This window comes from Oncorhynchus nerka, linkage group LG10 (genome assembly GCF_034236695.1).
Source record: "Oncorhynchus nerka isolate Pitt River linkage group LG10, Oner_Uvic_2.0, whole genome shotgun sequence".
Lineage (NCBI taxonomy): Eukaryota > Metazoa > Chordata > Actinopteri > Salmoniformes > Salmonidae > Oncorhynchus > Oncorhynchus nerka.
The window spans coordinates 34,756,180-34,770,619 of record NC_088405.1 but is presented as its reverse complement, the minus strand read 5'-3'; the positions used below and the strand labels follow the sequence as shown (position 1 = coordinate 34,770,619).

Here is a 14,440-nt window from a genome sequence, read left to right as displayed (position 1 = left end):
TGCAATATACGACTGATTGTTGTCCTATGGACAGAGTCTCCCACCTCAGCTGTAGATCGCTGCAGTTCATCCAGAGTGATCATGGGCCTCTTGGCTGCATCTCTGATCAGTCTTCTCCTTGTATGAGCTGAAAGTTTAGAGGGACGGCCAGGTCTTGGTAGATTTGCAGTGGTCTGATACTCCTTCCATTTCAATATTATCGCTTGCACAGTGCTCCTTTGGATGTTTAAAGCTTGGGAAATCTTTTTGTATCCAAATCCGGCTTTATACTTCTTCACAACAGTATCTCAGACCTGCCTGGTGTGTTCCTTGTTCTTCATGATGCTCTCTGCGCTTTTAACGGACCTCTGAGACTATCACAGTGCAGGTGCATTTATACGGAGACTTGATTACACACAGGTGGATTGTATTTATCATCATTAGTCATTTAGGTCAACATTGGATCATTCAGAGATCCTCACTGAACTTCTGGAGAGAGTTTGCTGCACTGAAAGTTAAGGGGCTGAATAATTTTGCATGCCCAATTTTTCAGTTTTTGATTTGTTAAAAACATTTGAAATATCTAATAAATGTTGTTCCACTTCATGATTGTGTCCTACTTGATTGTGTCCTACTAAAAATACAGTTTTATATCTTTATGTTTGAAGCCTGAAATGTGGCAAAAGGTCGCAAAGTTCAAGGGGGCCGAATACTTTCGCAAGGCACTGTATGTACAGTGCCCTCTCGGTGCAAATCGACTGCTAGAGAGCACAGCGGTGCAAGCTCAGTGCCTGAACAAATGTGTTGAGGTGAGGAAAACCAGAGCCATCTGAAGTAAAGAGAATTAACATTTATTTCAACAACACATCAGCAAGACCACCATATGCTGCGATATAGTGCAGTCTTCTGTAAACCTCTGACCTTTTCTTGACCGGCACCTAAAGTAGTCACTCTTTGTGCTTTCACAGAGCGAGTACTCGAGCGACTCAGAGAGTGAAGACAATTTTCTCATGATGCCACCGAGGGACCACTTGGGCCTGAGCGTCTTCTCCATGCTGTGTTGCTTCTGGCCCTTGGGGATCGCTGCCTTCTACCTGTCCCATGAGGTAAGGACTACTACACTGTCAATGACACTACACACACCACGGTTGCGTCACCACTAGTAGTTACAGTAAATATCAAGGCAGTCTTAGGAGAATGTGTATACTCTCACACAATAAATAACCTAAAGAAGTAAATCATTTATAGATTTAGGTCATCATAGTATTAGGTACAAGGCTCAAAAGTACAGTGCCTAGTGAAAGTCTACACACCCTTTGCACACATCTTCACATTTTGCTGCCTTAAAATTGAATCTAAAAAGGATTACATTTTTATTTTATTTTTTATCTACACATTTTCAAAGTGTCGTGATGAATTAATGTCTTGATTGTGTATGTCCTCACACCCCTGAGTTACTACTTGGTGGAAGCACCTTTTGGCAGCCATTACAACAGACAGTGCCTGCAGAAAGTTTTCATACATTTAGTTGTTACAGCCTGAATATATATATTTTTTAAATTGTTTGCAGATTTATTGAAAATAAAATCGAAGAAATATCTAATTTAACACAACTGAGTTATTACTTTGTAGAAGCACGGTGATTACAGCTTTGACTCGTCTTGGGTATGTCTATATCAGCTTTGCACCTTTGGATTTGGGGATTTTCTCTCATTCTTCCTTGCAGATTTTCTCAACTCATAATTATCAGCTTCCATTCAGTCAGCGCATAAACCGCCTCGCCAGGCCAAATGTATACAATATTAACAGCTTTTATATCTATTATAGACATATGCCTTCAGTGTGTGACAGGTTGGTGATTCTGAAAGGACAGCAACCGTAATACCAGCCGACTCATGTAGGAGAGTGCACTTTCTGTTAAACACAAAGGGCCAATGGAGGGTATACGCAGGTATAAGCCGTATACCCACTTTTTCAGTGGGCATTGCTTATACTCACTTCGTATTCCCTACTGATGCATATCAAAATAGTGAAGTGGAGGTATACGATTTATCAATTATGTAGAACAACAGGGAAATCATGCACAAAGTAACCTACACAATCACAAAGCATGTGAAATATATTCACATAGCCTAGTTTCAGCGGAATATCATCTGCAGGCAGCAAGAGTGTGCATCTCTCAACTGGTTTTTGGCATGGAGCAGCTCACCGAAGAATGACATCGGTAGCTGGTACGGTAGCAAAGATGTTTGAACTTATATCTACCAGTAAATGCTAACTAAGGCAACAGTGGGTATGCAAACCAGGTATGGAAAAAGTTAAGTCCGAAGTGTTGGTTAGTAGGCTATTTGTGATGTGCAACTGTCATGTGCTGTTTGCGTCAGGGGCCTAGTTATGGATCGGGCCTGGGTGGCTTGGGGAGCCAGGCCCTGACAGGCCCCCCCCCAATCAGATTGATGTGGTTTAAGGGGGGGGGGGGGGGGGGACTTTTTGGCAAAATTAGAGTAAACCCCCTTCTCCAGGCACCACTGCATAGGGCCAGTGGAAAGACAGCAGTCACACACAACATGATGTTAAAGGATAAGCAGTCCATACACTTGGACATAATAAGCCAGTAGGTCCCAATTAAAAGAATACAAAAACACAACTTAACCAGCTCTGCTACAGCGGGTGAAAAGGTCAGACTGAGATGTTCTCTCATTTGTGTCTGGAAGTAGCTAGCTAGCCAACTTTAGCCAGTCAGCTTGAGTGATTTGGTTGGGACAAGCATGCTTTGGCTGACAAGCTGCAGAAGGACGAGTAGGCTATAATTCCCCATCGTTTATCAGTGCAATTGTGACGGCCAATTAGCTGACTGACATTTCAGAGTGTTTGTCTAATGTTCCTTTGTTAGATTTGAGCTCATCTTGCTCTGACTAGCATTAGAAGTTGATCTTGTTGATATGCATAACTGAGGGAGAGCGAGAGTCTACCTTTTCATGGTTGTTTGATCAATAGGACTGTAATGTTCCCAAATTTAAGAGGACTCCCGTGGTGTTTACATATTTGTAGAAATCCATTCAGGTGTATTTTGTGGCTTTTGGCAAATGTGTTCTAATGATCTAATGTCGTGCTGTTGCAACTGCCTGTAAACACAGTCTAGTTCAAAGTGAATGATGGCAGGCCCATGTTGCAAATGACTTATTTGTATAAAGGTCTATTGTAGATCTGATTGGCTATAGCACACCGGTCTGTGTAGACTCCGGTACTGGACGAGACATGTGTTTTTATTTGATTTCTGAGGTTGTATATGAACATATTTCAATAAGATTTTATGTTGATAAAATGCTGTCAGTTCCACTTTAAATGCAACAGTGTTTCACACACACAAGTTATTTTCAAAGAAATGGCTAACAGCAAGGGCGTTGCAATAAAACAAAGTTCCACTCACCAGGTGATGATCATTTGAAACTGAACTTCTTCTTGAAAGTTCTTCTTGAAAAGAGAGAAGATAACAAATTAGCAACAACATCCTCTTTAATAACACCTGCTCCAGCCACTGCAAACTAGCCGACAACAAAAGCTAGCTAGCTGGACCGTGGGAAAACTACTGCTCCCTATTGCACAGTGACTTGTTGGCCTTCAAGAAGGCAGAAGTTTCCATAGGTTTGAGTAAAAACTTGAGATGAAATCAGAACAGCATTGAAAATAATATCACTATCATTATTAGAATCATTATTTTATAAATCCTTCGCCCTTCTCTGAAGGCGTAGAAAGCCCATTGTTCCCCACTGTGTTTGGGGTTAGCAATAATTTGTAGAGTGGCTCTATTTTCCCTCAGCATGCATTTTTTTCACTATTCCGAATTTCTAAAGAATACATATGTTCTGAAATATGAATATAGAAATACTGGACATTTTGAACTCTTATGGTGGTGATTTGACACAATTACAATCATGGTCTTGAATTGGGCTCGCATTCTTCTGGTCTCAGTCTCGCCCCTCCTCCGGTCTTGGTCTTGACTTGGATTCGATTTGCCCCGGCCTTGGTCTTGAATCTGTCTCACTTTAGGTGGTCTCGAACACAACACTGTTTCATGGTAGTGATGGTGTTGGACGGTTGATGAACTGTGTTTGGTTTTCTCCAGACATAGCGCTTTGCATTCATGCAAAATAATCATATTTTCGTCTCATCAGACCACAGAATCTTTTTCCTTATGCGCTCAGTCTTTCACAATCCTTTTTTGCAAACTTCAGGTTTGCTGTCGTGCTTTTTTCTCAGGTGTGGCTTCTGTCTGGCTACTCTCCCATAAAGTTCAAATTGGTGAAGTGCTGTAGTGACTGTTGTCCTTCTGGAAGGTTCTACCATCTCAAACAAGGAACTCTGTAGTTCTGTCAGAGTGGTCATTGGGTTCTTAGTCACCTCCCTGACCAAGGTCCTTCCTGCCCTGTTGCTCAGTTTGGGCGGATAGCCAGCTCTAGGCAGTCTGGGTAGTTCAGAATTCTTTTCGGTTTCCCCTTTGATGGAGACCACTGTGCTCTTGGAAACTTTCAACACTTTTAGAAATGGTTTTATACCTTGTATGCCTCATCACAATTCAATCTCAGAGATCTACAGACAGTTCCTTGGACTTTATGGTATAGGTTCTGCTTTGACATGTACTGTCAACTATGGGACTTTATATAGGCAGTGTTTCCAAACTATCATGTACAAACAATTGAATTGGCCACAGGTGGACTTCAATCAAGTTGTAGTGATGTCTCATGGGTGATCAAAGGAAATTGGATGCACCTGAGCTCAATTTAAAGTGTAATAGCAAATTAGATATTTCTGTATTTAATATTCAATAAATGTGCAAATATTTCTAAAAATATGTTTTCACTTTGTCATTATGGGGTATTGTGTGTGTAGATGGGTGATAAAATAATAATATTTTAAAAATAAATAATTTGGCCATAACACAACAAAATGTAGAATAAGTCAAGGGGTATGAATACTTTCTGAAGGCACAGTGCCTTGCTCAAGCTCAGTAAATCTGGTTGCGAAGCAATGATGGACAGCAATGTTCAAACATCTCAGATTTTATAGGACATTTAAGTCAGGACTGAAACTGAACACTCAACCCCTTGTAGAAAGCCATGCTGGTGTGTCTTTGGCATGAACATTTGTGTCATTTTCACAATGACAAATGTAACTATCTGGGGGTAGAGTGAGGAGGGTTTTCCTCTAACCTTTTACCTGGGCTTTGCTCCCTATTTCTTTTGATCCTGACAAACTCTGGAATAAACAAAAACATACAGTCAATAATACAGTTGAAGAAAATCTATATACAGTGTGTGCAAATGAGGTAAGAAAAGGGAGGTAAGGCAATAAATAGGCCATGGTGACGAAGTAATTACAATTTACCAATTAGACACTAGAATGATTGATGTGCAGAAAATGAATGTGCAAATAGAGATACAGGGTTGCAAAGGAGCAAGATAAATAAATAAATACAGTATGGATATGAGGTAGTTGGATGGGCTATTTACAGATGTGCTATGTACAGGTGCAGTGATCTGTGAGCTGCTCAGACAGCTGGTGCTTAAAGCTAGTGAGGGAGGTAAGAGTCTCCAGCTTCAGTGATTTTTGCAATTCTTTCCAGTCATTGGCAGCAGAGAACTGGAAGGAAAGGCGGCCTAGGAGGAATTGGCTTTAGGGGTGACTAGAGAGATATACCTGCTGGAGCGTGTGCTACGGGTGGGTGCCGCTATGGTGACCAGTGAGCTGAGACAAGGCGGGGCCTTACCTATCAGAGACTTGTAGATGACCTGAAGTCAGTGGGTTTGGCGACGAGTATGAAGTGAGGGCCAGCCAACGAGGCTGTACAGGTCGCAGTGGTGGGTAGTATATGGGGCTTTGGTGACAAAACGGATGGCACTGTGATAGACTGCATCCAATTTGTTGAGTAGAGTGTTGGGGGCTATTTTGTAAATGACATCGCCAAAGTCGAGGATCTGTTTCACTCTGTGTTGTATTAGATTTGACCCAAACGTGTGTGTGTGTTTTTGAATTTAGGCCAAAAAGTACATTTCTTTGCCATGTTGTAAGGCTGGGCAGTATACCGTATTTTACGAAATACTGGTATTGAGGCAAGGACCAGTTTTGGTTTTTATGTTACCTTCTATAACAGTGTTTGAATGTTTGGTTTGTTAAATGTGATACACCATGTGAAACTTCCATTTTTTCCCCCAAGCGTTCTATAATTACACTTAGTTTGTGTTTCTTACATCTGCAAACAGCTAGTTTGTCTTTTCTTAGCAAGTTGGGCCTAAATCGTGTTAGCCGCTAATGCTAATCGCTAGTTAACTGGCTAGCTTGTTAATTCATGTACTGAGACAGAACAAGCGTAACTGGCTATACAGCCTGATAATACCAGTGATGGGATAGACCTAAATCAGTATGTTGTTTGTGCGACAGTATCTTCTAAATCGAAGAGGAATATGCGAAGCATGAATATTGTAGCTACATGAAGTATTATAGCCAAATATTATAGGGTTCCTTAGGAAACACTTATTAACACTTTGCTTCCTACCCTGTCACAATAACTCCTCCTGACATTTTCATTTGTTGTCATGTCAAACAACACGGTATTCGGTATTCAAAGTGCCCACTATTATATTCTATTCAAAAAATCTTTCACTTTGAAAATGTGGAGTATGATGTGAATATCAGTAGGGGGAAAAAAACTAATTTTCATAAATGTTTTGATTTTTTTTTTAAAGCAGCAGAATGTGACGACTGCAGGGGGTGTGTAGACATTTACTAGGCACTTTTTTGCCAAGATCTACTGGCAGGAAGGTATTCATTGTTAAAATGGAAATAAAGTAGCTCAATATTCTTTATTCCTTTCCAATGTGCCAGACAGTGGATCTGCTGCCTGTGTGCCTGTTTTTTAGTTGGATGCATCATGTATTCAATATCAGTATTCAATATTCCTGTGTGTTTCAGTATAACATTTTGTAATATAGGACAGCAGAGCTACGGTCCCAGGGGGCTGCTTAGTAGGTAGAGAGCGTGATGAAATCTCTGCATTAGCTTTTGCTTTTTTTCAACTCACAGGTCACCAATGGCAGTTAGAAGAACAGATGAAGATGCTTTATTTTCACATAAAATAAATCAGGGACCTGATTTAAGCTTTTTTTCAGTCCATCTAATGTTGGAAAAGTAGGACAATTTGTTTACAGCCAAAGCATGCGCCTAGACAATGTTATTTTCTCTGTAATGTAAACCATGGGTTTGTTATGGCACCATGGGGACCACTAAGGACACCATGAGATTGAATCCTTGCTATTTGCAGGAAGGGCTTAGCTGTAATAACAGTATAACACAAAAAAACATGCCTTTAGTGAAAAGTCCCTGTTGTTTCAGACCATGTACAAGATAAATCCTCTATAAAAACATGTAACCTTGTACTTTGTATAGTGTTACCATCTTGATTGCGTCTTAGAACCAGGAAAATGAGCAAAAGGACATTGATTCAGTTGATAGATGAGAGTGGGCTTGATGAAGATGTTAGACAGTTGTTTTCCGTATGTGTGTAATGATCTCATATCTCTGTGAGCTGCTCGAAGCCTCTGGCAGCAGCCTGCAACCCACACTGAATCACTCTGGTCTGACTGCACGTCACGACTCAAACACCTACATCTCTCTCTTATGCTCCAGGTTTTTATAAAGTCTGCTCGGTTGGCATGGGCAACACAGCCCACGCTAAAATCAATTTCCTAAAATTCAACTACAAAGCCTTGTAGGCACAGGATACAAAATGTTGCAGGCTGAAATTAAAACAGAAAGCCACATCGCCATGGTGGTAGGTTTTGAAGAGCTTTAGGGCACGTTTCAAACTCAATCCACGGAGGGATTGTCTGCTGGCCTTTGCTCCTCACTTGTACTTGATTGATTAATTAAGGTCACTAATTAGTAAAGAACTCTCCCCATCTGGTTGTCTTAGTTGACAGGAAAACCCCACAGACTCTAGGCCTTCCATGGAATGAAATTGACACCCCTGGTTTAGGGTATCATCAAAGATAAGCTATTCAAAGCAACCATTATAAGTTCCTGAAAGGAACAGGAAAACGTTTTGAGTCTCAGTGAATTGAAAACCCATCCACAAGCATGTTAGACATGCCCCAGAACTTTGGCAACTAGTAAGTATTTTTTGAAACCTCCCACTTTCGATTCTATAGTTCATATTTTATTTATTTAACCTGTATTTAACTAGGCAAGTCAGTTTCTAATTTACAATGACTGCCTAGGAACAGCCTTGGAACAGCCTTGTTCAGGGGCAGAAAGACCATTTTTTACCTTGTCAGCTCAGGGATTCGATCTAGCAACCTTTCAGTTACTGGCCCAATGCTCTAACCACTAGGCTACCTGCCGCCCCGTATCTGCATAATCTATGAGCAGAATGACTGTCATTCCTCAATTAGCCACAAAGTGACTGTTTTCTGGAAGCGGTGCAGCGCCATTTTCCCTAAATTTTCCCACACTTGGGCCCGCCCCCCCTAGCAATTCGAGTTTCAGCCAATGAGTTTCAGCCCCTCGCCATTTGAGTTCCAGTTAGCAAGATGCACACAGAGCAGAGGGAAAGAGAGCGCAATGCACATATGTGGCGTAGTACGTCATTTTCTGGGTCCACTTTTGGCTCGTGATCGACTACTTTCAGAACTACTAACTATAAATTTACCCGGAGGAATCTCATGAATTAAATATCTGCGGATCATCTTCTTCCTATGAGTTGTCCACGTTGGCGTTTTAGGAAAATCGAAGGTGGTCTGCAAAACATAATGAAATCAAGGAAAATGCAGTCTTGAGAAAGCCACCTACGTACACACAAAAGCTGTTGAAATCATCTCTTAAAAAAATGTATAGACACAACTTCCTGTTTGTGCAGAATGGATCGGCACTGACATAGGTTTATTGGATCAAGAGGTAGAAGCCAGAACATAATTAAGAACATTATTGGTATTTACATTTATGTAAATTGGTTAATGTGACAATGTGATAATTGGATGGAAAACCATGCATAGATTGATAAAGGAACTGCTTCAGTAAGGCTCAACAATTTTCTTCTCCAGCCTGTATTTGTGTAATATAAAGATAATCCATGTTGTCTACAGCCCACACATACAGAGTGTGTGCCATAGCATAGATTTCCTTTCAACACCTCCGTCAGGAGTTTGTTTCAAATATCAATCACCTTGAGTGCACTTTAATCAAGATCAGGTTATTGCTTATGGGCTCTCTCTGTGAAGATGTGCCTCAGTCTCACGCTCAAAGCAGAGCGGAAAGCAGCTTCTGTGTCGATTGGTAGAACGTTAATAAGAGCTGTGTTTTGAGTGGTGCACTTGGTTTCTGCATCTCAAGAGCAACTAAAGGCCGTTGCCCCATTTTAATTGGTTCCCGTTACCTTTTGTTCAGCTCAACACTCCAATTAATTCCCTCCTTTTGAGGAGGAACGAAGCAATCACTACACAGCTCTTTGGGGCGACGTGGTGTAGGGGAAAAAAAGCTTTAATCACAACCCATCTAGATTTCATGGGTGAGATTGCAGGGGACCCACCCCCCTCCCCCACCCTCTCTATTAGATAGGCAACTGTATAGCTACTGGGTTGTTTGTTAAAAGGTAAATGAATCTGTCAGAATGACTTGGATTTCTGCACAGTATTAGCTGCAGTTTTTGCTCATTAGTATTTTTCTTCCTCCTATTCTGTTGTGACAACGTATCAATGTGATACATTGATGACTTTTTGGAAAGCCAATCAGTTTAAGAGAATTTTGTCTTTTGTTCACCCAACTTTGAACATAAATCCAATGCCAAAGTGACATAATTTTTTTTATTTCATGTTAGTTTACAAGTCAACCAAATGTAATTAAAAATAGACGTTGAACTGACGTCTGTGCCCAGGGGGATCCTTACTCTCTACTGTTACTGTCTCAAACTCAAAGGAGAAGCATGAATTGGCTTTCATCAACGCAAAACTCCCAGACTGACTCTAACAGAATTGATGGCAATTAGGCTGAAACTTAAGCCTGTTTTGTATAATAATAATACATTTTAATTTGTATAGCGCTTTATATTAGTTATCTCAAAGCTCTACCGAGGAGTTTTATATATATATAACATCGTACATTTAGAATGAAAGAAGGTAAAATGGCAATAGTGTGCTAGGTGCTAAATACATTTTAGATTGGGACTAGGACTCAGAAATATATAGTCTGTTGTAGTGGATTTTAAGGCCAGTTTTAAAAGTTCAGAGTGATGGAGTGGCTCTCAGATGGTCAGGGAGACCATTCCATGGGCAAGGGAGCAGAAGGCTCGGTCCCCCATAGACATGTCTTGGGGACATGAAGCAGTAGGGAGTGGCTGGAGCGGAGAATGCGAGGTGGCTTGCTGATTGAGATGAGGTCGCTGATGTAGGTGGGACTCCATCCATTCAAGGCTTTAAATACAAGCATGAGACTTTTGAAGTTGATCCGGTAGTTGACCAGTAGCCAGTGGAGTTGGGCCAGGATTGGGGTGATGCGGTCTGACTTCTTGGTCCTGGTCAGGACACTGACAGCACTGTTCTGGATTGGTTGGAACCTCTGCTTTGTCGTAGTCGATCCCAGAGAAGATGAAGGCGTGGATGAGTTTCTCTGCGTATGTCCTGTCAATAAATACTCAGATCATTGCAGACACAGTTTCTGTTTTTCTTTTCCTGGAAGTTTCCTGGGGTAAGGAATGTTTTGGGGATTTTCAAGTCCCTCAGTTGCCTGATTCTCTTTTTTTTTGTTGTTCAAGCTGGACTGAAAAGTGTTTGGGTCCAGTTTCATTACTGTTACCTGCAGTGAAACAGTTGAGGATGACTATGTCCCTCTGACTCATCTGGCAGAGTGGAGAGCTCCGTTGATCATGCATATTGCAACCACCGCCACACTACTTCCCATCTCTTCTGGGACTTAGAGGGAACTATCAGAGCGAGTAAATTGTGAAATACATATTCAAGCAGGGGTTGATCTCATCTCTAGTTAGGCACCAACCCAAGGGAAACCTGGAGGGGAACGGGCCGGTTTGGAATGAAATCCTTCCATTTATCTCTGGGGATGCTATTTGGGGAACATGCATAACTCTTTCAACATTTTAAAGTGCATTTCTATGGGGGTATTTCCCTGGTTTGAATATGCCATTTAGTATTTCATTTTAGTGCTGGGCTATATATCGAATTCATTTGAGTTTATGTTTTAGCTCGATATTCCAAATGCCTGTATTGTAAGAATCAAGTTTATTTATGTTATCTTTTAGTTTTTATGAACCCTTATGTCTGCTTGTTCTCATGTTGTCTTTTAGTTTTTATGAACCCTTATGTCTGCTTGTTCTCATGTTGTCTTTTAGTTTTTATGAACCCTTATGTCTGCTTGTTCTCATGTTGTCTTTTAGTTTTTATGAACCCTTATGTCTGCTTGTTCTCATGTTTTCTTTTAGTTTTCATGTTATGTCTGCTTTTAGTTTTTATGAACCCTTATGTCTGCTTGTTCTCATGTTGTCTTTTAGTTTTTATGAACCCTTATGTCTGCTTGTTCTCATGTTGTCTTTTAGTTTTTATGAACCCTTATGTCTGCTTGTTCTCATGTTGTCTTTTAGTTTTTATGAACCCTTATGTCTGCTTGTTCTCATGTTGTCTTTTAGTTTTTATGAACCCTTATGTCTGCTTGTTCTCATGTTGTCTTTTAGTTTTTATGAACCCTTATGTCTGCTTGTTCTCATGTTGTCTTTTAGTTTTTATGAACCCTTATGTCTGCTTGTTCTCATGTTGTCTTTTAGTTTTTATGAACCCTTATGTCTGCTTGTTCTCATGTTGTCTTTTAGTTTTTATGAACCCTTATGTCTGCTTGTTCTCATGTTGTCTTTTAGTTTTTATGAACCCTTATGTCTGCTTGTTCTCATGTTGTCTTTTAGTTTTTATGAACCCTTATGTCTGCTTGTTCTCATGTTGTCTTTTAGTTTTTATGAACCCTTATGTCTGCTTGTTCTCATGTTGTCTTTTAGTTTTTATGAACCCTTATGTCTGCTTGTTCTCATGTTGTCTTTTAGTTTTTATGAACCCTTATGTCTGCTTGTTCTCATGTTGTCTTTTAGTTTTTATGAACCCTTATGTCTGCTTGTTCTCATGTTATCTTTTATTTTTTATGAACCCTTATGTGTGCTTGTTCTCATGTTGTCTTTTTGGTCTTGTCTCCTTCGCTCCTTCTGCTGTGACTGTGCACCTATGCTGTGCACCTTCCCATTTACACACACACACACACACACACACACACACACACACACACACACACACACACACACCAAGCCACTCCCCCTGCCACTCATAACAACAACAGATGAAAGATCACCTCTTCCTCTCTTGACAACAAGCGGATTCCACTCGCTAATGCATTTGGGTTGGTCCAACAGAATTGGTTATATGGACACCGAAACACATTGAGACAATATTTTACTGTAGTAGACGACAACGTAACCTTTCTAACAAATACCCTTTTTCTGTTTCAACTCCTTAAATTTTGCAAAGAGCACACCCTGCTAAAACGGTAGTATCAATGAACATTGATTCTGGAAATGAATGAATGTACAGTTTCTATCTGCACGTGTGTACTGCTGGCAGCATTTTAGCCACAGACTATTATACTGTCTAGTTTGGTCTTTATAAACGTGTATAAGCATAAAATACTGTTATATAAGGAATTGGGAACTTGTTCTCATTCTGAAAAACAAGGTAGGCCACATGATTTCAACATCCTGAACAAAGTAGACAGGCTAGCATGCTGTTCAAACAGTTGGAGACAGACAGAAGGATGTGTTCAGGGTTGCCAGGTCTAGCTAAAATTGAGCCCAAGGACCACTCAACCTGGCCAAAAGGCCTGAAAACTGGCCCCATTCTTTTTTACAGCAAGAGAGGAGTTGATGTGTTTATATAATAACTCATTTTTTCCCCATAACGTTATCGAGCCAATTAAGAAGGAATATCGTAGTAACTTGTAACGTAATTAAGAGTAAAAAGTATTATTTTTCATAACTGTGATATATGGTCTGATATACCAGGGCTTCCAACCAATCAGCATTCAGGGCTCGATCCAGTTTTATAATTGTAAATAAATCCCCTTTACGGATGTGCATAACTATAGAGAAATCGGACAGGAGAGTTTGAGTGATGAAAGTTGGACAGACGATCTGAAAATCTCTGATCAAGAAACAGAGGAAGAACATAAAAATACTTTTTGGTTATTTTCTGACAATTGGGATGTTATTATGTGCCAGATGTTAAGACTTTACACTGTTATAAATGGCCTATTTGTGAGATTGACATTTCAATAGGCATAGACTACAAACTACAATCTGGCTTTAGGATTGTAATTGAAATTTGACATGGGTTTGCAAAGGTAAAGGCAGGTAGTTTATAGCCCCTGATAGGCCTACATCTCATTTCAGATAGTCTATAGTAGCCTAGACAAGATGTAGGCAAGATGTGAACTAAACGATTTAGCAGCTTGCTTAGTTCAAATTAACAGACAATTGTATCCAACATTAATAGATTGAGGTAAGAAGTGCTTGTGTTTCCCAATAGCCTGTTGGAATAGGCTACTGAGGATGGGGGACATAATTTCAATCACTGAATTAAATGTTAATAATATGTATATGAACTGAATATGCTGGTCAACAACAACCAATGTTTATTTTTTAGATTTCTTTTTAACCTGTAGTCTAATCTGTTACCATCAATCTAATTATTTCTAACAACTGATCTGAAATTGCGATAGAGTTTGATAAGTTCCAATTGAATGAACGAAACATGTCCATTAATAATTGCATAACAGTAATTGCATAACATAAGGCTACAACATCAATAAACGGAAGTTCTAGGCGATTTATTCAATTGGTTTGCCTGCTCCAGGTAGGCTTCACAAGTGGCACAAATTTATTTGAAATGACTCCAGTGATATCGCCATGTCAACATTTATTGTATCAAATGGTAGCCTACAATGGCATATACATTAATAGGCTACTTGATGGCAGATGCAAATGTAACATTCTCCACATGTAATGTCAGTTTCATTGAGGACCCCCCCCCCCCCATAAAAAGAACCACGCAAGGGCATTCCATAAATTCAATTTCAAATTTCCACTCGGGCAGCCTAGAGATCCAAGAACTGAGCATGCATTAAACACTTTGCTAGATACAGTTTTCCTTATCCTCTAATGATATATGACATTCCTGGGAGTGTGTAAATGTGCTTTTTTTATCATAGCATTTTTGTATGCTCCCTATAGTTATGTACTTGAAAAATGTATAAATTGACCAATTGCGCACATTATTTAGGCAAACTTCTGGCAGACTGTTGTGTAGTAATGTAATTCTTCACAGGAACTTTGCACACACACTGATGCCATCTTGTGGACAACATCTAA

The 14,440-nt window shown here is 40.0% G+C and overlaps 1 protein-coding gene across 2 annotated transcripts in view; it reads left to right on the top strand.

The window, feature by feature from the left end:
* The window catches only part of LOC115135213 (synapse differentiation-inducing gene protein 1-like), a 48,027-nt gene that overhangs the window by 16,319 nt on the left and 17,268 nt on the right, over positions 1–14,440 (top strand). For both annotated transcript variants that reach the window (XM_029669664.2, XM_065023250.1), the window contains one exon: positions 948–1,085. In XM_029669664.2, coding sequence (XP_029525524.1) covers positions 948–1,085 — 138 coding nt within the window. The remainder of the gene's footprint in view (positions 1–947; positions 1,086–14,440) is intronic.